This window comes from Ambystoma mexicanum, chromosome 7p (genome assembly GCF_040938575.1).
Source record: "Ambystoma mexicanum isolate Mex_15411 chromosome 7p, UKY_AmexF1_1, whole genome shotgun sequence".
Classification (NCBI taxonomy): Eukaryota; Metazoa; Chordata; class Amphibia; order Caudata; family Ambystomatidae; genus Ambystoma; species Ambystoma mexicanum.
The window spans coordinates 807,432,760-807,447,777 of NC_090939.1; the positions used below are offsets into that span (position 1 = coordinate 807,432,760).

The window sequence follows — 15,018 nt, forward strand, 5'->3', positions numbered from 1 at the left end:
ATATGATAGGCTCTCTGAATACTGGACGGGGTATGCATGTGCATTCGTTTCAACTGCTATTAAATGACAACGAGGCAGCTAGTGGCAAAACAACAGACAACGTCTCAAGGCTAATTTTAGGTCAAAATAGTGCCAATATGTGGTAATAGCCTTTTAGGCATTTAGAAAGACTGTTTTGGCCAAATGCAGCTCTGATAAAACAAAATACGAAAGACAGAAGCATGAAAGAATGTCTATATTGGTACATTCACATATACTCTTTAAAGAACTGAACAGTGATCGCTCCACTGAACCTTGCTCTCCTCTAGAGCTCCACCTCCCGAACCGCCTACCCATTCAAGCAACCTCTGTTACCCCACACCCTACCTGTTACCCACTGGGTGAATCACTTATATACAGTGCTGCGCTGCTACCCAGCTAGATGTTCACATTATAAATCCCATATATACATTGCATACATAGGCACTATATGAATAAAATCTCAAAAAATAATTAGAGCAGTATAAACAGTCTAGCACATATCGGGTGTCAGACAGGAAGAATGGGGTGTCAATATATCGTCTTCTTTCTTATTGAATTCAAATGTTCCACCACTTGTGGAGCTGCATGATGTTGTACACTTTGCTGGCATCAAATATCGCATTTTCTTCCAGAATCTTGAATTCAGGGGCACCGATCGATCTTCTTTCCACCTCACTTTGCTACTAGATTTTAAGAGACCTAAAGATTCTGGCATGGATTTAGAACAACTTTGCAAGTTGTATTCAATGATGATAACCTTAGTCGTCCTTTCCACCAGTGATTTGTAGAGGCCACTCTCCAGTTCATACATCACATTATCACACATGTAGTTACTGCTTAGTATTAGGATAATTCTTCTGCTCTTGTCAATGAAGGAATTGATATCATCAACAATGGCTGAAAAGACAAAACATATTTCATTAATATCCATGTACATTTGTCATTTCTTAGCAAATATTTAATGCCAACCAAAAAGCATTGCCGAGAACTCGGCCTGTCTATTGATTTTATCTTTCATGTTACCAAATGTTTAAACTGATTGAATTATCTCAACATCATAATGTATCTAGCTGTGAATTGGGTATTTTTTTACTGCAATGATTACATTAGAACATCTCATATTACTTCGTTTTATTTATTTAATTACTTCTAGCAGTTAAAGTATTTTTCTTAACAAATAGATTAACTTTTTTAGGAGTAATTTTGCCTTAGTCATTATTTGATTATTTTAAGAATTGATTTTTTCCCAAAATCATTGTCTTGATTTTGCATTTTTGACAGTACAATAGGTATGTGGAATACATCAAATGCAATGCCAGATTGTACTATCCCACTTAGATGTCTTCCCTTTCTAAGTTCTCCCTCCCTCTGTGTCCATAATGCACAGTAAGGCGCAAAAATAACACAACAAAACATGTAAACATCCTGGGCCACATACTCCAAAAAACATTGACAAAGTCAATAGTTCTGGGTTGGTAAATGGCTTTGCCAGTGCATACTTTTAAAATTGGCACTTTTTTATATTGGCACAGCTTTACGGCCTAATCATGACTTCAAGCACTCACAGCGTTTGTGAATAGAAGAGCTTTATGGTACTGCACTGTTGGAAATTTAATGTGAGTACAGCTCAACTCCTATCTGTCCTGAAACTCCCTATTTTAAGTTCAAGAATGTCCTCGCCAACATTATCAGATGACACTGTGCTAGGGGAAGAGGAACCAAGTGGGAATTAGGGATCTATATCCCCACGTTTTGGAGCAGGGAACCTAGAACAAGACGTATTCACTTCACTTTCCTGAGCAGAGCATGCAGGTCAAAAGGACTCACATGATTTATTTATCTGATTTATTTATTGGTAATTTGTAAAGAGCCTATACTACAAATGGTTGTTTAAGGCGCCACAAGACAAAAAAAGGGGGTGGGGGGCATGGCAGAAAGAAACAATAACGGTCCTACTAGGCCTTGTGACATTTGGATCATCCAAGTGCAGAAAAATAAGTGCGAAGGAGATGGGGGGTTAGCGGGGACGTGCCGGAATGCACAAAAAACAAAGTGCTAAGGTTGGAAGGGAAAAGGGGAAGAGGCAAGGTGCAAGTGCTAGGGGGGGGGCGATAGGGCAAGTGCCAGGGATTGCAGAGGTGAGGGTCAACAAGATAAGTACAGGGAAGACTGGGAGGGAGGGCCTGGAGCCCTGTAGTACTCTGTGGGAACCAGGCTGCCGGTTCCTGAGACAGAAAGAACGTGTTAGCAGGGGAGGAGAAGAGTGAAGGAGGAGTATAAAAGGAGAGTCTTGAGGAACTTCCAAAACTTAAGGAGATCTGGCTCAAGCCCGAAGGGGGCAGGGAGACCATTCCAGAAAGAGGCTCCTGCGGAGGAGAGAGATCTACCCCCCTCTCTTTACTTAGATAAATGTCTGATTTGCAGAGAGTTGGAGCTAGCAGAGTGAAGGGCTTGGGAAGGAAGGTATTTAGGAAGAGAGTGTTGGATGCATTGCGGTCTCGGCCCCAGAAAGACTTGTGGACAATGCAGAGGGTCTTGAACTTGATCCTTGTAGCCACCAGGAGCCAGTGGAGAGATTTCAGGGCTGAAGACATATGGTCCCTGGGCTTGAGGCCAATGATAAGTCTTGCGGTCCAGTTCAGGAGTAGTTGCAGAGAGTAGAGGAAGGCAGATTAAAAAAGAGGCTGTTACAGCAGTCCAACCTAGAGAGAACCAGGGCTCTGGAGACTATGAGTTTCTGGGGTAAAGTGAGAAAAGGAAGAGTACCTATGAGGAGGTGCAGCTGGTAATGGACTTTCTCGGAAAGGTCAGTGATGTGTGGAGAGAAGGAGAGAGTGGAGTCAAAGATGACACCCAAGTTTTTGCTTCGCAGGAAGGTGAAGGAAGAGGGCCCATGGAGGGCAGCCAGAGTGAGAGAGGGAAAGCAGGAGCAGGGACACCGATGAGAAGGATCCACATCTTACTGGCATTAAGGCAGAGATCGTTGGAGGTGCACCAACCATGAATCGCAGAGAGACAGTCTGGAATGTACAAGAGAGGAGAGGAGGCTGTAGGGAGCCTGAAAGAGAGCTGTGTGTCATCCGCAAAACAATTAAAGTTAGAGCAGATGGTAGAGATTAGGTGGGCCAAGGGGCAATGTAGAGATTGAATAGCCAGGGTGAGAGGTTAGAGCCCTAGGGAACACCACATGTAGAGATAGAGGTGGCAGAGGGAAAGAACCCAAGTTGGACTTGGGAGGGTCAGTCCAAGAGGAAAGAGGTCAGCCACTCCATGGCATGATCTGTGATGCTCAGGTTCTCGGTGAGTCGATTCATCAGGATGGTGTGATCGACTGTGTCGAAAGCAAGAGAAAGGTCATGGCGGATGAGGACAGAAGGGGTGCTGGTGTTGAGATTGGCAAGCAGGCCTTCAGGGTTGTTCAGGAGCTCAGTTTCCATGCCTCTGGCTGCTTTTAAGCAAGTCTGGTGGTTGTGGATACAACCAACAGTTTCAGTGTGGAGTGTAAGCTGATGGATGGCCAGCTTTTCTAAAAGTTTGCCCAGGAAAGGAGTGATAGAGATCAGGCAATAGTTAGCTGGACAGGTAGGATGGGCAGATAGATTTTTAAGGAGGGGTGCACAAGAGAGTGCTTGAGGAGAGATGGGAAAGTACCAGTGGCAAAAGAGTGATTGCAGAAATCGTCCAAGGCTGGAGCATGGGTGTTATTGTAGTCCTTGATGGTTCTGGAGGAGCAGGAGAGCACCTGTTTGGACAACACTTTCATAGATTGGACTTGTCTGGAAACATCATCAGGTATTATCAGAGAGAAAGAGGCGAAAGGAGGAGGAAAGGGAGAGGCAGCCAAAGGGGGTCCAAGAGCGTTAGAGGGAGAGGATGAGGAAAGCGAGAACAGGATGTCCTTATTTGTAGGTGTGAAGTGAGAAGCTAGGGCCATTCAGAGGGCCTGGGAGGGAACAGGAGAGGGGGAGACTGCAGAAGGATTGGCCATCTCCTTGCATATTTTAAAGAGTTTGGCCATGTTGTGAGAGGCCGCAGAATTGTGGGCTAAGATGTTGGCTCTCTTCTTGGTCAGAAAGGATAGTCTGTATTGCTTTTAGAGTGGGCAGCAGGCCAGTTTGTCAGAGGATGCACCCGAAGCCGTCAATTTCCTCTCAGCCACCATACACAGTTCCGTTTAAGGGGAGCGAGGTCGGAGTCGTACCAAGGGTTGCACTTGGAGGTAGGCTTCAGACGGATTCTCATGGCAAGGGCAAGGATTTCCAGTGTTAGAAATGGCAAGATGAAGATTAGAGAGGGCTGTGTCGGAGTGTGAGTCAGCCATGGGAGTATGACTAATAAACAACAGTAATAGTTTGAACACAAGCACATTCCACAATAGCACAAACACGGAAATCACAAGGAAATCACATTGCTGTATCAATCAGCAGCAAAACATAGTAAGCATTGTATTCAATATTTAGCACATTCAGCCCCAGCTTAAACAGTTCCACTAGCTCTTACAAAATGTCAGCATAGATTGCAGAGCTTTGGGGATTATTCACTGGTCAAGCATGACAGAGCATCTTCCTGGCATCAGAGCTTCTATTTGCGTATCTTCTTTACCTCTAATTGGTAGCAAGCAAAGCTCACTTCCAGCCAGGTATGAAAGGTGATCCTAAGCCTTATTATAAAATGTGGGTTGGTCTGGGAATGCTGAGGTCAATTTTAATGAATATTTCACACCATGGTGTACCACATATGTAGTGCCAATGTTGCAATGGGGCCCCAGAAAGGGGCCAATATATGTTTTGCTGCATAAGCAAGAAAGCAGTGATGTGCTGCGAAGGTATAAACACGTGGAAATGATTTTTGTGTAGTGTACTGAGAAACCTATCTAATGGGTCATTGAGAATATTAAGTTCAACAATGTTATCGCCAATATAACGCAAACCAGAATTTGCAAAACTAAAGATTGCACTACTATATGTGATCCATTAATGCATCAAAACCTTTATCTTTTTTAAGGGAAACATAGTGTTGGTTAAAAGGTGTATAGTATCATTTATAAAGACTACATATTTCTCCTCTACATGCAGATAGGTTTCTTGAACACTATGCCCAGATTCCCTTTCATATCTTGGCATCAATATTCCTCCCTAGATCAGAGCTTCATTAAGGACAATATTGGCTCTCTTGCCTCTGCATGTGCTGATTTCTGCAATCATTCTTTTGCTACTGGATCTTTCCCCTTTTCCCTCAAGCACTCTTGTGTGTGCGCCCTCCTGAAAAGAACTTCTGCAGACATGTCTTGTCCGGATAAGTACAGCACCATTTTTATCACGCCCTTCCTTGGGTAACTCTTGGAAAAGCAGGTCTTCCCCCAACTGACCCAGCACACTTAGCTTGTTGGTTACCTACACAACCATTCATCTGGATTCCGAGCATCCAGAGGCACAGAAACTGCTCTTCTGAACACCTATGAGGAACTGCTTGAATCTTCTAATTCTAACTCTCCAGCTGTTCTCATTCTACTTGATCTCTTATCTGTATTTGACACGGTCAATCATGCCATCCTCATAAAACGGATCCACAATACCTTAGACATCTCAGAGTGGGCAGTGGACTGTCTGACCTCCTTCCTCAATGACCGTCCCTCACAGGTTATCCTGGGCTCTTTCTCCTCCCCACCTCTATCTCCACCTTCAGTGTCCCTCAGGGCTCTAACCTTTCTCCCTGGCTCTAACGTCTATTTTGCTGTGCTTGCACACCCAATGTCCACCTTCCACCCTTACTCCCAGTTTTATGCAGAAGACACACAGCTCGTCTTCAAAATTCTTCTGATCCTCTCCTTACTTCCTCCATAATTCCTGACTGCCTATCTGCCATCCAGTCACAGTGTGCCTCCAATGATCTCTGTCTCAATGTCAGCAAGACTGAGATCCTTTCCATTGTGACCCCTGCTCCTTCTTTACTCCCCTCACTCTGGCCACCTTCTATGGCCTCTCCCCCTACTCCTTCTTCTGAAGCCAAAAACCTTGGAGTCATCTTCGACTCCTCTCTTTCGTTCCTCCCTCACATCCAGGATCTTGCCAAGAAGGCCCACTTTCAACTCCACCTTCTCAAAGAAACCCATCCTTTCCTCACTTTCCCCCAGTAGCTCAATGTCTCTAGAGCTCTGGTTCTCTCTAGGCTAGACTACTGCAATAGCCTGTTCCTTAATCTACCCTCTTCCTCTCTACGACCCCTCCAGCTAATCCAGAAAAGGGCTGCAAGGCCTATCCTTGGCACCACATCTCTCCAGCCCTAATATCTCCCCACTGACTCCCGGTTGCTGCAAGGATCAAATTGATATCCCTCTGCATCATCCATAAGGCTATCTTGGGCCGGGGACCACGCTACCTACAACTGGCTCTCACTAAATACTCACCCTCCAGATCTTAATGTTCCTACAGCAGCAACTCTGTGTGTGTCAAGTGCGTTCACTAAACAGTGAGCTGGTGTCCAATCTCTTTCATTGTCTGGCTCCCTCCTATGGAACAGCCTCTCCCTTCCACTTTGGCTTGAGCCGTATCTCCTCAAAATCCAGACGCTCCTCAATACGTTCGTTTTCACTTCCTCCTTCCCTCCCTGCCTCCTTTGCTAAACCCCACAGTCGCTGAGATTGGTGACCAGGGCCCTTATGTGTCCACTTGTATCCTGGCCTCCCACCCCAATCACCTTCAGCCTTTGCACGCTCTCAGCACTTGCCTTGGTGCCCACTGGCCTGTGCTAGCACAAACCTGCACAAACCTGCACTTATTTATTGGCAGTTGACCACTCTTAACAAGTCACTTACCAGATGCTTGCAACATACTCCATAGCACTTCCCTCTGTGGAACTCCTAGCACTTTCCCTCTCCCTCATCCCTTCTCTCGAATGCTGCACTTGCATGTTCTGAATGCTCACAAGGCCTAGTAGGACAGTCTCCCTCTTTCATTGTGATATTTGACTTTCATTCCCATGTTCCTTCCCTGTTGCCCTGTGCGCACTTTGAAACACTATTTACTTGATGTATAAGCACCTTACAAATTCAAAATAAAATAAACCTACAGTAGATGACTCTTGTGATTTCCGTGTCCAATATGTTATACCTCGTTGGTATGAATCCCTATGATCAGGCCTGATCGTATGGTTTGTGAAATTCAGTCAATTCTGTAAATGCACCCTTCTATGCCGCATAGAGTATAGCTGGTGCCTCGGTACATAGAAGTGCATATGTACCTTCTCACCTTGGCCAACATCTTCCTTACAGACTCCCTCTACCATTCCATGAAGAGGTCTCCTAAATTTGATGTACCTGCCAAGTTTCCAGCAGTCAAAGTCTTCTTCAAGTAGAACTGGTAGAATACCTACATTCTGATGCATTGGAATACAATCTACATTTTGAGGGAGTCATCTAAATGGTGAGTTAAAGCAGGAGAGTGGGCCCCTTACATCTGCTATATCCCAGAGCTCATAGCCTTGTCTGGTAATTAGGTTCTGGTATAGTTTTACAGCTCTCGTGCCACTCCACATCCATTTTACAGCCCACAAATACTTATCAACTGTTGACTTCTTAATGGACATCCAATACATTTCAGAATTCACTTGAGTCCACTCTGCAGGTAACCCAATTTGAGCCAGACAGTAATAATTGTGAAGGTTGGCACAGTCCATTTCCCTTTATTTTTCAGCACAAATGGGACAGATTTGCTGATTCAGTATATTCACAGATGATTGTCATAGGATAATCCAAAGAGGTCGATAAATCCTCTGTGTTGCTCTTGACTAGAAGGACCTGGCAGAGGAATAACAACTGTGATAAGATATTAACTGAAATAGATATGGTAACAACCAAATTAATATACATACACTTCCATCTGGCCATGTCAGAGCTAACAAATTAGAAGAAAAGTCAATTTCGATTCTACAGGAATGTATGTTTTGCTACAATGTTAGTCTTGAGGCCCAGAAACAATATTATGCTTCTAAAGTGCTTTTAAAAATGCTTTAGGAAAATAGAGTTCCATCACCCAGATTTGTTGGCATTAGTCTTGAATCCAGAGACTTCTGCAAAACCTGAGATCTCACTCATCAGTATCTGGAGCTCAGGGTGTGCAAGAGAGTGAGCACAAGCACAATGTCATTGAGTAAATGACATATTAAGTACATTGTTTTTCGCTTTGTCATGCCATGGATCTGACCAATACATGTCTTTGTTATAAAGGCTCCATTATCAATGAAAAAAGGAAAATGGTGTGTGTGATAATGTGACCTCCTGGTCATTGTCAAGATGACATTGAAATTACATTCACAGGCTCTCAAGACCACCTGTATCCTAGGACAAGTCATTCAGCCTATTTAGGGAAACCCCACATTCAAGGACAACTGTAACGCTCACTTGGTATCCACGGGGATGTCACTCAGCCTGTTCTGACCTCTTACGACCTCAACCCTTCCCTGGAGTCTACTCGACTGGAGACTGGGCCTGAAACACAGGATTGGTAGAGCTTAACTCCCTATTGTCTCTGTGTGCTTGAACCCCTTCTTCCACGGCCTTTGATCCACAGCTCACCTTGTTTTCTTGGAAAGTGTCCTCTCCGTCCTGCTTTCAGCACAGGGGCACGTTGATTGATGCAGGCTCGTTGCTGCCTAGTTACTTCACTGGCAAGAGTCCGACAAGTAAGTATAATGACTCTTTTGAACAGTTCTCTAACTTTGTTCCTTTCCTTTAATAGATGATGGCTGGCGTCCGGAGATGTCGACGTGCTGCTGAGATGACCATCGCTGAAGATGAGTGAGAGCACGATGCGCAATGCTACCCTTTCATATTTGTATTGAACTGAGCTGTTTTTCTGTGTCTTTTAGGTGCTGCAACGTTTTCAGCGTGGATGCCGGTTATGAAGAAGAAATGCGGTGAGTAAGCGCGGTATGCGGTGCCTCTAGATGTTTTCATGCTAACCTGGAGTGTCTTTTCCTTCTTGCAAATGGATGAGAAGTTCCGTAGACAGAGTTCCCCCAGAGCGCCTGGATTCAGGTAAGCGTTTGAAGCTTGTACAGTCTTTAAAAATAAGCAAAGATTTGCTGAATGCTTACTAATGCCTTTTTTCTGTTCTTTTCCCTTTTTCTTAGGAAGCGGCATGCCGGGATGGGAATGACACCGCCGAAGATGCCCGCACAACAGAAGGAGTGATGAATGATGGGCAGAAGCGCCGCAAGGTAAGGCTGTTCCCAACGGTGTTCTTGTTCTTGCAGGAGTTGAGCGCGGAACAAAGATGCAGGCCTACTGGAGACCGATCTGAACACGGTGAGTGTCACGCTGCAGGTGCAGAAAACACAAAGCATGTTTCTCAGCCTGGGCGTGGCTTAAATAGTCTCTGGGTATCCCAGGTGTCTCTGGGGTGAACCACATCCAAAAGTCTAGACTGCACATGCAGTTCTGGGAACCGAAATATGTGGGGGCACCTATCTTGTCTCCATCAATGCACTATAAGTCCAATTCCCCAATGTTATCCTATCAGAGTAAGTGAGTCTGGTGCCACAAGCGCCAAGTCTGACTCCAAGTGGGTCTTTGGAGGGATGGAGAGGCCCTTGAGGGCCATGTAGGTGATTGTGGCCTGGCTCCAGCCTGAAATCTTGGAGGGATGGGGACATGAGGGGCAGGAATCATGACAGCACTCCCCCCCAAGAACCCTCTTAAGGTGGCTCTTCTGTCTGGTCCGGGTTTGTTTGGATGGTTTTGATGAAATCGTCTAAGCAAGCAAGGTGCATGGATGTACTCGCAAGGCTCCCATGTCCTGTCTTGTGGACCATACCCCTTCCAGTCTACCAAGTAGTATAATTTGGATCTGACGTACTTTGAATCCAGGATGTCCTTGACTTCGAATTCTGGCTCCCCAGCGACTACTACTGGCTGCAGTGACGTTGCTACCCGAGTCCCAGGTTGAACAGGTTTAAGGAGAGACACGTGGAACACAGGGTGAATCTGCATGTTTGACGGTAAAGCTAGTCTGACCGCCACAGGATTAATCACGGAGGTGAGGTGAATGGACCCAGGTATTTTGGACGGAAAGTTCGGGTTCCTTTAATGGACACGTGTTTAGACGCCAGCCAGACTTTGTCTCCCACTTGGTAGTTGGGGCCTTTGCTCGGTGTTGATCAGCAAACTTCTTTTGCTGATTCTTAGCTTGAAGTAGGTGTTCAGCTGCCCTTTTAAAGGTTTGACAAATGGTCGTGTGCAAGGTTTTGACTGCTGGCATTTCCAGGGTTGTAGGAACGTCCAACTCAGAAGTACGTGGGTGCCTGCTATACATGGTATAAAAGGGTGTCTGCCCAGTGCTGGTGTGTAGGGAATTATTATAAGCATATTCAGCTATCCATAATAGGTCCAACCAGCTTCCTTCAGCTTGGTGTAACATGCAACGCAGATACTGCTCGAGCGTCTGATTTGTCCTCTCAGTCTGACCATCCGTTTGGGGATGGTGACTGGTGGATAGCCGGATGTCAATCTGCGCCATAGAGCAGCATTTTCTCCAGAAGTTAGATACAAATTGAGTACCTCAGTCTGAGACCAAAACTGAAGGAAACCCATAGAGCCGTACAATGCCTTCAAGAAATACCTTTGCCAGAGTGGAAGCATTTGGGAGCCCCTTAAGAGGAATGAAATGTGTCATTTTTGAAAATAGGTCCACGACCACAAGAATAGTGTTAAACCCTTGACTGGGTGGTAAGTCGGTAATAAAATCGAGGGACAATGTGTGCCGGGTGCTGGTGGGATTTTCAATGGTTGTAATAGCCCAGCCGGTTTCTGCTTGGATGAATTGTTTTGAGCAAACACTCCACAAGATAGGATGAATTGGATAATGTCTTTACGCCACGTGGGCCACCAATAATTTTGTTTTACCTTGGCTAGGGTTTTAGCCATTCCGGGGTGGCCCTCAATCAAGGAATCATGATAACCGGACATGACTTGTTCTCGTAGTTCTTGGTTTGGTAAGAATAAACGATTCCTGAAGTAGGGCAACTGATCTTTTATCATGTAATGTTCTCCTTGTGCACTCCACACTTGTAATTGCTCTGGACTCATCAGGTTTTGGATTTCTTCATGTAATTCTTTCTGAGTTATGGTTGCTGTGATTCCTAGGAGCTTGTCACTCGGGATGATTGCTATTGGGTCAGGGGTCTGATACCCTTGCTCTTCCACCCCCATACGGGAAAGCGCATCAGCCTTCCCGTTTTTCACCCCTGGTCGAAATGTAATCACGTAGTCATATTAAGCAAAACAAAGAGCCCAACATAGTTGTCGTGAGGATTGGGCCTGTGCCGTTTTTAGGTAGTGGAGGTTCCGGTGGTCAGTTATTACGGTGATTGTGTGTCTGCCGCCCAAGAGGTATTGCCGCCATGCCTTAAAGGCTGACTTAATGGCCAGGAGTTCTTTGTCTGTGATAGCGTAATTGAGTTCAGGGGGTGTGAATTTACACGACCAGAAGGCAACAGGATGTAACTGGCCCGTTTCGGGGTCCTTTTGTGAGAGGACGGCTCCCAAAGCCATGCTTGAGGCGTCTGTTTCCACCAGGTATGGGAGATCAGGGCGAGGGTGGCGTAAGATTGGGGCAGAAGTGAATCTTGCTTTGAGTTCCTGGAAAGCTTCCTCGGCTTCTGTTGTCCACTGGAATTTTTTGTTGCTTTTCCTTAGCAATGACATGATGGGATGCACGATTTGCGAAAATCCTGGGATGATCCGGCGGTAGAAGTTTGCAAAACTCAGCGTACTTTGAACCCCCTTGAATGAGTTTGGGGATGGCCAGTTCAGGATAGCATCTACCTTGTGTATATCCTTTCGGATTCCATTCGGACTGAGAATAAAGCCCAGGAATTCCACCTTGGAGACGTGGAATGAGCACTTTTCGAGCTTGGCGTAGAGCTGGTGTTGACAGAGTTTCTCTAATACGGATTGGACGTGTTTAACGTGGTCCTGCTTTGATGCGGAATATACTAGAATATCGTCGATGTACACTAGAGCACAGACATCAATCAATTCCCGTAGGACATCGTTCATGAAGTATTGAAATGCTGCAGGCGCGTTGCAAAGGCCAAAGGGCATTACTTGATATTCGTATTAGCCGAATTTGGTGCGAAAAGCGGTTTTCCATTTGTCCCCCTGTTTTACGCGAACTAGGTGATATGCCCCCCTCAGGTCTAGTTTTGTGTAGATTTGGGCATCTTTGAATTGATCAAGCAATTCAGGGATCAGTGGCAGGGGGTAGCGTTTTTTTACGGTAATCTGGTTCAGTACGTGATAGTCGATGCACGTTCTCAAGTCCCCCTCCTTTTTCAGTACGAAGAATAGAGGACTGGCTGCTGGAGACTTCAAGGGACGGATGAACCCGTTGGCCAGGTATTGGTCAAGATAGGTCTTCAGGTGCTGGTTTTCTGGTTCCGTGAGTGCGTAAATTCACCCCCAAAAGGGATTTGTGAACCGGGTATCAGGTCAATTTGGCAATCGTATGGTCTATGCGGTGTCAGGGTATTAGCCTGTTCTTTCTGAAAGACATCTTCAAAGTCCTGGTATTCACTTGGTAGGGTGCCGATTGCCACAGTCGCAAGCGTGGAGGTTCTGGTGTCTATTGGTTGTTTCTCTTGGCGATAACATGTGTGGGCGCAAGTCTCGGGAAAGGCCAATTCTTTTGCTCGCCAATCGATTCGAGGATTGTGAACTACCAACCATGGCATTCCCAAAATCAACCGGAACTGTGATGCCTAAATGAGGACGAAAACGATAAATTCTTGGTGTCCATCCTGGCACAAAAGGGTTAAAACTGCAATGCATTGGGATACTGGACCAGAAGCTATTTCCCTGCCGTCGACAGTGGTAACAGTGTCGGTGGTTGATTTAGGGCGTAACGGAAGCCCCATCTTTGCCGCAAGATCCTGGTCGATGTAATTCCCAACGGCTCCACTGTCAATGTACGCTCTTACTGCGTGCATCCGAGATGGTCGTTGGTGATTGATCAAGACCACAGATAGTGCAAAATGGGAGGTCTGTAGTTCGCTTTCTTCACTCAACAAGTGGACCCCTACACTTGCCGTGCTGGAGAGTTTTCCGATTCCTTGATGCTATCTTCCTTGTTCGTGGCCCCTACGTCCTCCTCGGTGGCTTCACAGGGCACTCTTTAAGGAAATGACCTGACCTTCCACAGTACAGACATAACTGCTGCTGTCTCCTTTTATCCCTTTCCGCTTTAGTCAAGGGGGATCTGACCCCCCCGATTTGCATTGGTTCTCCTGAACCTTCCGTTGTGCGGGCAATATTGTCCTTTGAACGCACATACATAGGGTGAGGGTCCGGTCTCGATCTGCTTTTCGGTCCTGCAACCTATGATCCAGTTGAACAACAAGGTCAAAGAATTCTGAGCAGTCTATCGGGGGGTTCACTACTTGTGCGAGAACATCTTTGAGCTCCCCCCGCAATCCCTGATGAAATAACATCGTTCTCTTCTCCACTGGCCATTCTGCATCAACTATGAGTCTATTGATTGTGGCTATGTATGTTAATAGGTCTTGATTCCCTTGGCGTAGGGACAGAAGTTCGTTGTCTAATGCCTGCCCACGAGTACGACGGGCGAACAGCTTTTCCTGCTCCTGCTGAAAGCCCCTGAAGTCATGCAGCAAAGGATCGTCTTGGGCCAAAAAGGGTACAGACCAGTCCGCGGCGCTACCACTCAGGTAGGATACCGCAAAAGCGACCTGTGATTGGTCATTCGGAAAGGCCCCTGGTCTACAAAGGAAGTGCAGGCGACGCTGGTTCATGAATGTTGCAAACCTCTTGGGATCCCCCGTAAATCGTTCGGGCGGGGCCAAAGGAACTGCCCCAGGAAGGGTTATCTGAACGGGATTGGATGATGGTGCTGGCATCGAGGGCACGCTTCCCGGCAATGGTGCATGCCCTGCTTGTGACTGGAGAAGTTGCAGGCTTAAATCATCAGTGCGTTCTTTGGCTACTATCAGCTCTCTCCTCAGGGTGTTGGTCTCCTGCCTGGCTGCATGTACTTCGGACCGTAGCTGCCCCAACATGTGGGCTAACTGGTCTGTTTCTGACATTTCCATGATGCTCAGGTGGATTTTGATGTGAGGTTTTGTGTTCTGTAACGCTCACCTGGTATCCACGGGGACGTCACTCAGCCTGTTCTGACCTCTTACGACCTCAAAGCCTTCCCTGGGGTCTACTCGACTGGAGACTGGGCCTGAAACACAGGATTGGTAGAGTTTAACTCCCTATTGTCTCTGTGTGCTTGAACCCCTTCTTCCCCGGTGTCCAACCCTTCCCTTTGATCCACAGCTCACCTTGTGTTCTCGGAAAGTGTGCTCTCTGTCCTACTTTCAGCACAGGGGCGCGTTGATTGATGCGCGTTCGTTGCTGCCTAGTTACTTCACTAGCAAGAGTCTAAGAGTATAATGAGTCTTTTGAACAGTTCTCTAACTTTGTGCTGCTGAGATGAGTAGCGCTGAAGATGAGTGAGAGCGTGATGCGCGATGCAACCCTTTCGTATTTGTATTGAACTGAGTTCTTTTTCTGTGTCTTTTAGGTGCCGCAACGTTTTCAGCGTGGATGCCGGTTAGGAAGAAGAAATGCGGTGAGTAAGCGCGGTATGCAGCGCCTCTAGATGTTTTCCCCCTAACCTAGAGTGTCTTTTCCTTCTTGCAGATGGATGAGAAGTTCCGGAGACAGAGTTTACCCAGAGCGCCTGGATTCAGGTAAGCGTTTGAAGCTCGTACAGTCTTTAAAAATAAGCGAAGATTTGCTGAATGCTTACTAATGCCTTATTTTTGTTCTTTTCCCTTTTTCTTAGGAAGCGGCGTGCCGGGATGGGAATGACACCGTCGAAGATGCCCGCAGAACAGAAGGAGCAATGAATGATGGCCAGAAGCGCCGCAAGGTAACGCTGTTCTCAACGGTGTTCTTGTTCTTGCAGGATTTGAGCGCAGAAGAAAGATGCAGGC

At 46.2% G+C, this 15,018-nt stretch overlaps 1 protein-coding gene across 1 annotated transcript in view; it reads right to left on the minus strand.

The window, feature by feature from the left end:
- Positions 1-279: 279 nt before the first annotated feature.
- LOC138526001 (interleukin-18 receptor 1-like) overlaps positions 280-15,018 on the minus strand; it is a 181,283-nt gene continuing 166,544 nt past the window's right edge. Inside the window, exon 7 of the mRNA XM_069636291.1 lies at positions 280-918. Within this exon, the coding sequence (XP_069492392.1) occupies positions 512-918 (407 nt within the window). The 3' untranslated portion in view covers positions 280-511. The remainder of the gene's footprint in view (positions 919-15,018) is intronic.